Source organism: Mesitornis unicolor, unplaced genomic scaffold (assembly GCF_000695765.1).
Source record: "Mesitornis unicolor isolate BGI_N332 unplaced genomic scaffold, ASM69576v1 scaffold12547, whole genome shotgun sequence".
NCBI lineage: Eukaryota > Metazoa > Chordata > Aves > Mesitornithiformes > Mesitornithidae > Mesitornis > Mesitornis unicolor.
The window spans coordinates 57888-67862 of record NW_010195812.1 but is presented as its reverse complement, the minus strand read 5'-3'; the positions used below and the strand labels follow the sequence as shown (position 1 = coordinate 67862).

At 36.4% G+C, this 9975-nt stretch overlaps 1 protein-coding gene across 1 annotated transcript in view; it reads left to right on the top strand.

The window, feature by feature from the left end:
* The first annotated feature begins 246 nt into the window (after positions 1-246).
* LOC104535426 (nucleolar protein 4-like) overlaps positions 247-9975 on the top strand; it is a 53799-nt gene continuing 44070 nt past the window's right edge. The window contains exons 1-3 of the mRNA XM_010188250.1: positions 247-291; positions 7236-7415; positions 8169-8360. Coding sequence (XP_010186552.1) covers positions 247-291; positions 7236-7415; positions 8169-8360 — 417 coding nt within the window. The remainder of the gene's footprint in view (positions 292-7235; positions 7416-8168; positions 8361-9975) is intronic.

Here is a 9975-nt window from a genome sequence, read left to right as displayed (position 1 = left end):
ACGACCCGTTATTGAGGGTTATATAACTAGAGGTTTTAGTATTTGAATGAAAATACCTGTCTTCCTATGTCAGTGGCAGCAGTTCTTCAAGTCATTAATAAAACAACTTTGTAAAATAAAAGCTGTGGGAAGTAGGTGAGTCTCCTGCTCTGTTAAATCAGTGCTGCCCTGTTACTCTCCACACTGGTGGACTGGGGAGGTTTGGACGTGCTTATTCTGATCCTTCAAGAATTCCACCCCTCCAGAATGGCTAAAGAAAGAAGAGGAGGCTTCCTGAAAGTGCTGTATCAGGTAATCAGAGATTGGTTGTGGATGAATGAGAAAAAAGCTCATTAAACTATCACCTCTAAATATGCTTCATTATTCTACTTGACAGAATTCTCAGTTGCCTCTCTGTTTTTACTCTCTACTTATTTTCTGAGGTTATTTCTATTAGGGCAATGTGATGTACTTCAATAATTTTGGTCGATACCAGTGGAGATAGACCTAGGGTAGACTATATTTTAGCTAAAAGGAGAAAATATACCATGGGAAGATCTGTGTTTCAGGGGATCTTTCAATTATTTCTTATCTTACAATTATCCTAACTTCTATCTGTCCAGGTAAATCCTGCTGGAACAAAAATGTCTGGGTAATTTACAGTTTGCTCTACTTAATGCTAATAAATGTGATTCCGTTGAAAGGAATATTGTAAGAAAACAGATAATACTATATAGACTGGCTAATTACTGAGAAATAACAAGTAGGTATTCTTAGGAACAGTCACTGTTCTCTCAGTGACTACTATAAAAACACTGACCCTGGAGAAAAGACCATTTCAAAGGTAATTCAGGAGAAATCTCTTTATATTTCTTAGTTCATATTGTAAATAACTGAGCAGATGTCTTTCTGGAGTTCACCCTGTTAACACAGAGCAAACAGAAAAGATCTTTCAATATTTCAGTGTAATACAAGTTTTGTGTAAAAATGTCTGATACGATCTACTCCACAACACTTCACATGTTAGATAACACTTTTATAGAGTCAAACCTATAAACCCCTAGACTTCAGCTCTCCATTCTTCCAGTAAAAATGCTGTTATCCTCATGCTCCAAATAGCAGAATTATACACAATGATGCCTTCCCATTATCAAGGGTAAAATTTTTTGAAGGAGCTGGTAAGGTCAATGGTGGTGTAACAAGGGGAGCAAAGTGGTCATAGCACAATGTGAAGATATGGGTATGATGAACAAATGTGTGACAAGTTTATAAAAACGAGGTTAATTGAATCTTGAAATAAAGGGTGAGATGCTGGAATTGTATTTGAGACTTCATGGTCTTTTCTGTAATGAGAAAAAAATGATGGGCAGTCAAGTTCCACACATATGACAGTATGAAGGCTTAAAGAGGCTGTGTAGAAAGGATAACAACAGTAAAGTCTGGAAGAGAGAAAGGCATAGAATTTAAGAGGGATTGTGGAAAAAAATGGCTTATATATGAAAAATAATAGAGAGCTGGACATCTGCCTATAAAAGCTGCAAGAGGATTGCTTAGGAACCATAGCTGAACCTTAGTTTTCCAGTTATTCCTCCTGCCTTACTGTTTGAATTGAGGAGGAAAAGATAGGAATGTTTGAATTTATGGTTTCATCTCTTTTAATACCAAAAGGGCACGAGTGTGCCAAATGTATTTTATGTTTTTTAATGTGTTATTTATATTATGTATGTTAGATATTTAATGTAAAAAACACCTCCACTACCTACTGCAGGCAAGTTCCGTGCAATATGGAAAACTCACAGTTTGCACAGAAAAGGAAGAATCCAACATTTGTTTCAGAAGATAAAGGACATAAATTTTCCCTTAACTTTACAGGCTTAACCTTTTAATATTGTTTATATGTCTTATAAAATGCATACTTCTTACTGGCAGTCAGTTCACCAAAAACCAGTGTGTTACACCTTTTACAAAAACCTTGTCATATGTAGAATGAGTTAAAAATATAAATGTGAAATAAAAAATGTTCTACTTGAATTGATGATGCTGGGAAAAAAGTCTTCAAAGCAATCAAACCTGGTGTCATCAGAATATTCTAATCCTTTTCTATATCATACGAATCGTTTCTATAAAAATATGTGTATACAATAGCACGTGAGAAAATATGTGGAAAAGCACACCTGATTTGCGAGACTAATTGCTGGAATTGTAGACTTTTCTTTGTTCAGTGGTACGGGGGAACAGACTGAGATGTAGAAAGAGAGCCAGTCGATGTTTCACAAGTCCTTTCCTTTCCATGCAGTATAGAAACTTGGGCTACTGTCTTGCTGGCTCTACAGATCTCCAAATCTCTTCAGCTCACAGGAGTGCTGTGGTTTATGAGTGTCTAATGTAAAGACTGAAAGAATAAAATGTAAAATGTAATGTAAATTTGAAAAACAAAACTTAGTTTAAACAAAATAATCACACTAGGCTTCCTTCAGAGACTTTTCTTTTCCTGAGAAGGTGGGGTCTTTTGTTCCCTGTTGCATTTTTAAAAAAGTACAAAGCCATGATTTGTCTAATTGTTGGTCATTACAAATAACCAGCCTCAGTAATTAACTTTCTAGCACTCAATAACTTTTGGTCCAGTAATGTACACTCACCGAGATAGCTGAGACTTTCTTGCTGTCCATTGCTGGGAGAAGCCTCCTTCAATGAGTTTATGTGGCATCATTCTCCAAAGTGTGTCTGATGGCCATACACCAGTGTCTGAGCCTATCAGGCACGGGGACACTATGGTAGACTTTATTTTTATTAATGTTTTGGATTACTTCTGCTTTATTTCTCACAAGTAACAGCACGCCTTCTGTTGGCAACTGACAGGTTTCTGCATTACTGTCTTTTGCATATATGGGGTAATAGTCTATCTTGCGAATAAGGTGATAAGCTTTTTCTACTATAAGCATATTAGAAATCAGTCAAGCAATAAATTAATATATTTTCTATAGAAAGACCTCCAATGGAATACACTTTGAAGTTCTGGGAGTCGCTCTTTGAGAAAGTCTTAGACCAAAAAAAGAACATCCAAAGCAGACCAGTAATAATGATCATGAATCTGGAAAACAAGAGTTTTATAGCATGTATGAATTTATTGGGAAAAGAAGATCGAAGGGAGGGGAAATGATAACAGTCTTCAAATGTCTGAGAGATTCTTGTAAAAAGGGAAAACGGTGCTGTCTTCTCCAGGTCCAGCTGTCCTCTGTTGTCCTCCATATGTGGTAGATAGGTGAAAAAGAAACAAGATTAGTACCATTTATGAAAGTCTGAGGTACGCGTTAAGAATATCTTAATTCTGAAGACAGTGAAAAACTGATATAGATTGTCTGGGGGATGCATGACATTTCTGTCACTGGAAGTTTGAAAAAACAGGTAGACAAACAGTGGTCGGGAATGACCTTCTGACCTTGTTTTCTGGCAACAAGATGAACTAGATGACACTGTGATGGCCTTCCAGGTCTTTTACTGTACAATTTGACACTTGCCTCATTTCAAAATACTTTTGTTGCTGACTTGTGACGTATTGGAAAGATGTTGATATTTCATTTTACAAGCTCCTCAAAACAGGTTGTTAGACAAGAACCTTTACTTTCATTTTTATAAAGCAGAAGTATCTAATGGTTGTTATTGCAAGAAAGAGATTAAAATAATGGATTCAGAACCTTCAGGAAAGGGCAAGGACAAAGTGGCCAGAATGTATCTATCAACATCTCAGTATTTTTAAGGCAACTTTATAATCATCTTAAGTGTTTGAGGGAGGCAATACTCTTGGCCTTAGCCTTGGCTTCATTTGTTCTCCTTGAATAAGTTCTCTTTTTACATTGCTGTCACTTTATTTTCCAATCCACATTTGTTAAGCACAAAGATTTCACCGTGGAACATCTTGTGTCTACTCGTGCTTCCACTCCATGATTGTTTTAATATTGCACTGCTGTCAACAGAGATGTGTGTGCTCCCTCTGTCCCTTCCATGTTCACGCTTACCTGTCAGTCAGGTTTGTGCTTTCAGGTGGTGACCTGGAGCCAAGGACCAATCCTATTTTTAATTAGACTGGCAAAAGAAAACTAAAGAGAAAAATGTAACCAAAATCACTTCTCCAGTCTAGTTCACCACAGGACCTTAAAAATGTGTGTGTCAAGGAGTGTACAGGAATGTGAATAAGCAGGTTCCTGTCTGGCAAAGGTGACAGCAGTCTTTTGAAAGAACAGTGCAAGACCTAAAATTGAGGAACATGTGCTAAGGGAAAGTTATCCTCTCCTGTCCTACTCCATGTTTGTTTAGCACTGCAGCTGCTTAATAGAGTACCAAAAGAAAATGCTTATCAGCTTTTCTGCACAACTGCAGAATCAACACAAGTGAGAGTAACAGTCTGACTCAATATTCTTCTGTGTAGAAATACAAAAAGGTAGAAATTTTATTCTTAACTGAGGTTTTGTAACCTCTTCCTTCAGTTTGCTGACACAACAGCTAGGAAAAAATCCCACCTTTTTTTTTTTTTTTTGCTGCTGTACACAGTCTTCAAATCCATGATGAATAATGATAGATTCCTGCCATCCAACTTTCTTAGAGTATGTTATTCTCCACAGTTCATTTAAGATGCTAAAGTTGATCTTGAAATAAATATTATTGGAGAAGACATTGGACAAGGCTCTCTATGCAATGCTTTCTTTAAAAAAAAGATACTATTTCATTTTTGAAAGACATAGCTAATCCATTTTGGCCTGAATTTATTTCTTTCACAAAGGCAAATTTCATTCCTGGTGCATAATTTATGATCTTGGCATCCAGCCCAAACATATGTACATACTGAAATCAGTTTTGCATCTGTTTAACTTCATGCACATGAGTAGTCTAATTGGATTTAGTCTGATGAAATGACTCATGTGAAATCAAGTGTCTGCAGAACAAGGGTTTAAGACAGTTCTTCAGGGCAGTGGCTTCTGCTTACTACAGCTTTATATGATGCCTAGCACATGGATCGTAGTGTAGATATAGTACGAAGGGAAGCAGAGAAGTACAAAAGAACAAATCTTGCAGACTAGGTCAGATCTTCTACTGCATAGCACTTGGACACAATTACAGTAGTTGTAACAATTAATTCATTGTAACTTTCTTCTTTAAAAATTTTCTTCTGGAAATCTCTTAAGGATCAAGGAAAATCACTCTTCTTATTCGTTCATAACAGGCCACCAGGCTGCAGCTGTTGGCCTTCTGGTAGCCATTGGCCAGGTTAAATACTGTTGCTTATATACACAAGACATTCTGATAAGTTACAGCTATCATCTCCTATCAGGATGGAACCATATTCTTCTGGAGCCTCATAATTTGATAGACTTGACACCTCCTGCAAGGAAGAGTTATCTGAATGGGCAGCAAAGTAGACGTACATCATCTTCCCAGGACAAAATATTAGTGTGTCAAGAAAAGGAGCAGTCTTTTTTTCTGCTCTCCCAAGTCTTATCTTCCTGTTCTGTCTGACGTCTGCCATCCTGAACCCTGCCTAATTTCTTGCCTCTTAACTGTGCACTTGTAGGCTGTAGGAAGAGAAAAGATGATACTGAGTTTGCTACTTGTTCAAGATGTTTATATCCAGAGGCTGGCTCTTCTGTTTTCTTTTGATGTTTTCTCATTCTTCCTATGTGTGCTATAAGGTCTAGGGAATGGAGAGTTGTCTATAGAGCAAAGAGACTCTTAAGGAAGCAGATGAGAAAGGTTGCAAGATCTGATACTAGGAGCATTAGGGATTAAAAAGTGGAACTCTAGGGGATTCGCACTGTGAGAGTATAGTCTGGAGAAGAGAGATAAAAAAGGAAGGCGTGGAGTATTAGTGCTGTTAAGGCAAAGCAAGGAAATGTGTGGGAGTAACTGCAAAACCAGTGGTGTACAGAGGACCAATGTAAGATGGAAATGAAAACAGGGAAAGGAAAAAAGAAGTTGGAGTAACAGTATAAAGCAAAAAGTGTACCTTAAAGATGAATGGTTTTGTTGGCCTTACTCTCCTACCTCACTGCCCAGCTACGTTCTGTGATAAGTGAAAACACCCCTGAAATAAAGACAGTTTTAGGAGGCTCAGAATGTCAATTAAGGCATGTGATTTGAAGTATTTGAAATGTATTTTTGATTGAAGCATTATGCTCCTGACTTTTGGTGACATTTATACACAAGGCACCTAAGAAAAGCATGTAAGTGAAGTTCATAGTGTACCACCTAGTTCAGGTCTCTCTGAAGTTAATAGACTGCAATATGCTTGGAAGCAAGAGAGGAAAATATTGAAATATCACAGGACTAAAATATTATAGAAGTAAAATTGAGCTCTGAATTACCTAAATGTGAATCTGGTGGCTTTGGTGAAGATGCTCTCTGATACTTTTGTGTGATTGGGAAAATTCCTTGATGTTAAGTGTTCAGTTGTAGAAGGCTTTTGATTACTGATGTCTTTTTGTGGTCTGCAGTTTGAAGTGTATGTGGAGGAAACAGGTAACTGAAGCCCTGAGCACAGTATTGACTTCTGGTAATTGGAAACTTTTCCGTCCTACAGATGGATACACTTTAATGAGATGGTCATCTGATTTATCCAGTAAACTGAATGTTCTGTTCAGGGGAAAATTCTGAATGCTGATATGCAAACAGAAAATGGTTTCACTATATGATTCTCAGAAAAGCATTCAAAATGTTAACAAACCTATACATCTCTAATTCATTCTGGGGTTTTGCAAGTGAAACTAGGACATAACCATCTCCATGTTTTGAATAACTTATTGCAGCTCTTGATAATATTTCATATTTATTGGATTAATATCAGTGTTTTCTACTTAAATCTTCTTTGCCTTAAAATGTGTACTATTTAATCCTTTACAGTTTTATGCAAATCAACTGCCCCTTACTTCCATCTTGGCTAATGCAAAGAAGTCGGTATTTGTAAGAAACTTCTGTATGTAGTACTCAAACCAGGCTGTGTGGCAAAGATCTCGTGTTAACTGTAATTATCATAGGTGATTAATTTGTGAATTGATTCACTGAATTTGCAGCTGGTCAATTTTTTTTAAGTACTAAAATGAATATTACTGTGAATTGTTTGCTCTTACAAGGATTATGAGCACTTTATGTTGAACTAAGAATAAAAAGAAATCAAGGAATTATTTAAATATTTATAAAGCATTTTTGATAAGTAGACCTTATTTCCATGCTGAATTTTTACAAACATGATTTTTGTCTATTTTCAGTCTCCTGCACATAGCTATTCAAGCTATGACTCTGGCAAGAATGAGAGTGTAGGCAGAGGGGCTGAAGATCTGTCTCTGAATCGAGGAGATGAGGATGAGGATGACCATGATGAGCAGGAAGATCCTGAGAAGGTCAATGAATCAGATGGGGTAGAAGCTGAGCGACTGAAAGCTTTTAATGTAAGTCCTCTTGCACTCATTGTCTTGTTTGCTTCTACAATTCTTTTTACATTGTTTTATATGGGTAAGTTTGACAATATTAAAGGCACATTAATTTAATTTGCAGGATTTATTTCAATTATTATTTTAATGCACATTAAACTCTTGCCAGCAGATGACAGATTTACTGTGTTGTATTTAGAATTTTAAGGCAGAGTGCCATCTTTACCAGGGAGGAAAACAAAGCTTTGTTCTCTGTGTGTGTGTGTGTGTGTGTGCACCTGTGTGTGGATGTGGGTGTGTGGATGTGCATGTTCACCCATTGAATGGAAAGGGGCTGTAGCTAGTTTATTAGAAGACCATTCCAGTGGTCAGCTGTTCTCTATTGCTTTCCCAATGTATGTAATTATGCATGAAAACACAAGCAATTGTTCAAACAAAGAAAAAGTGAGATTCAGTTCAATAAAATGATTAGCAATCATAGCTTATTGTTAATAATGAAACTTAAGTAGTGCCTATTTTCACAGTCTGTTCTGGTTTATCTCACAAGTTCTGATTCCTATAGACTATTCTTTTCTTGTCTTTTTTTTTTTTTAATCAGTCCCCCCAAAATAACCCTTTAAAGAACTGTTTGCTTAATATTTCTGGCTTCCCATTACAAAGCTCTTCAGTGGATAGAAAAAATGTCTTCCTCTCAGTAATCAAGACAGGAAGCTAGGAAGAGAAGAGAGCCGCCCTCCAAACCCATCTCCTCTGTCTCCCTCTTGCCAACAGATGTTTGTCAGGCTGTTTGTAGATGAAAACTTGGACCGAATGGTCCCAATCTCTAAGCAGCCCAAAGAAAAGATCCAGGCTATCATTGACTCATGCAGGCGACAATTCCCTGAGTATCAAGAGCGTGCCAGAAAACGCATACGTACTTACCTCAAGTCCTGCAGGCGGATGAAAAGAAGTGGTTTTGAGATGGTGAGTTTTGATTTAAAACCCAGCCCTAGTTTCCATCAAAACCCCACATGTAAATCCATGGCACTATTTTGTTTTCATCTTAGTGTCTTTTTTTCGTTCGTTTATTTTTTGGTAATACCAGGTCAGAGGTTTCTTTTTCCCTCCTTCATTCTTCCTGAATTTATTATCTTTATTCACTGGTTTTAAAATGCTTTCAGACACTAGAGTTCACAAGATGAACTAGTATGGATGTATAGGAAAAGAACAAAGCAAGGTATAAGGAGGGAAACCAGATAATGGCATATATAGTGACTTATTTTCTACTTTAGGCTACAGTTAGAGATTTTTGCCTTGAAAAGTCTTGCAGTAAGGTGGATTTTTCTTTAAAACATCCCTGCTAAGTGCATTTCTGTGAGCTTTGTAAAAATTAGATCCTGCTAGAGAAATGCTATGCCTAAGAAAATACCCAGTGTAGTAACATCACACTGGCAATGATTTTGGCTTTGGCTTTTTTTCCTTGTGCATTTTAGCCTATTTCTTATCAGTAAAATTTACTCCTTTGAATTCTTTCAGTTGATAGATGGGTGTGCAAAACACATTAGATGGCTTTAAAACACAGACATCAGTTACATTACAGTTTGAGCATCCCAATGCTTTAGTAATTGTAATTGAACCTAAACCCATGAAAAACATGATGGTATGCAACTGTCAGTGTTTTTGGACATTAATATTTTAATATTACTCAGTAGCACAAGAATGAGTAATTAGTAAGTCTTCTCACCAATTGGCAGCTTCATTATCTCTAAAAAACTTTTGTATCTCCAAAATCCAGGAAAGTTGGAAGAAACTAGGTAGCTATACCCCTTATGTTTGATGTGTCTTGGGTATCTCTCTGGCCTTTAGATGACAATAAAATCACCTCATCATTACAAATAGATATCATTTAGTGATTAAACATATCATTATTTTTTTAATGAATCACCTGCAAACCCATTGATTACATTTAAAAATTACTGGAGATGATGGAATTTTACTGTTTCTCTCTTTCTCTCTCTTTCTCTTTCCTGCATTCTTTGCAGAATACTTATGATTTCAGTATGTTGTTTAAGATGTTAGCTTACAGTTTTAAGAACAAAATATCAGATTTATTTGTAGGGTAGAAACACTATTGGATAACATAAAGAGCAAAGACAGAAACTAAATTTCTGTATGTGTTTGTGATTCTAATAGGTTGCATGACTTTATTATTTGAAACATTAGGATAACACCATTTTTGAACAATGGAAATGCAGATGAAGAGAGACAGGTAGAATAAAGGACATCTGTACAGATAAAGGTGCCAAAGATTGACTGGTGATGTACATGTCAGATTGTATAACCTTCCAAAATAAAAGAAGGAAAACCAGAAAGTAAATATTTTCTACGATACTCTAAGTAACATCTTAGATTGCATCTACTCACTCTGGCTGAAAAGAATTCCGCAACATCAGTTTCAGTTTTCACAATTTTTATTTTGCTGTACTTTCAATTGAAAATACTTAAAAAATTAGCCGATGCTAACGAGTCTCCTCACTGGTCCAATTTATGGCCTTATTACTGTTGTTATTTACATTGATGAGCAGTTATGTACATACAC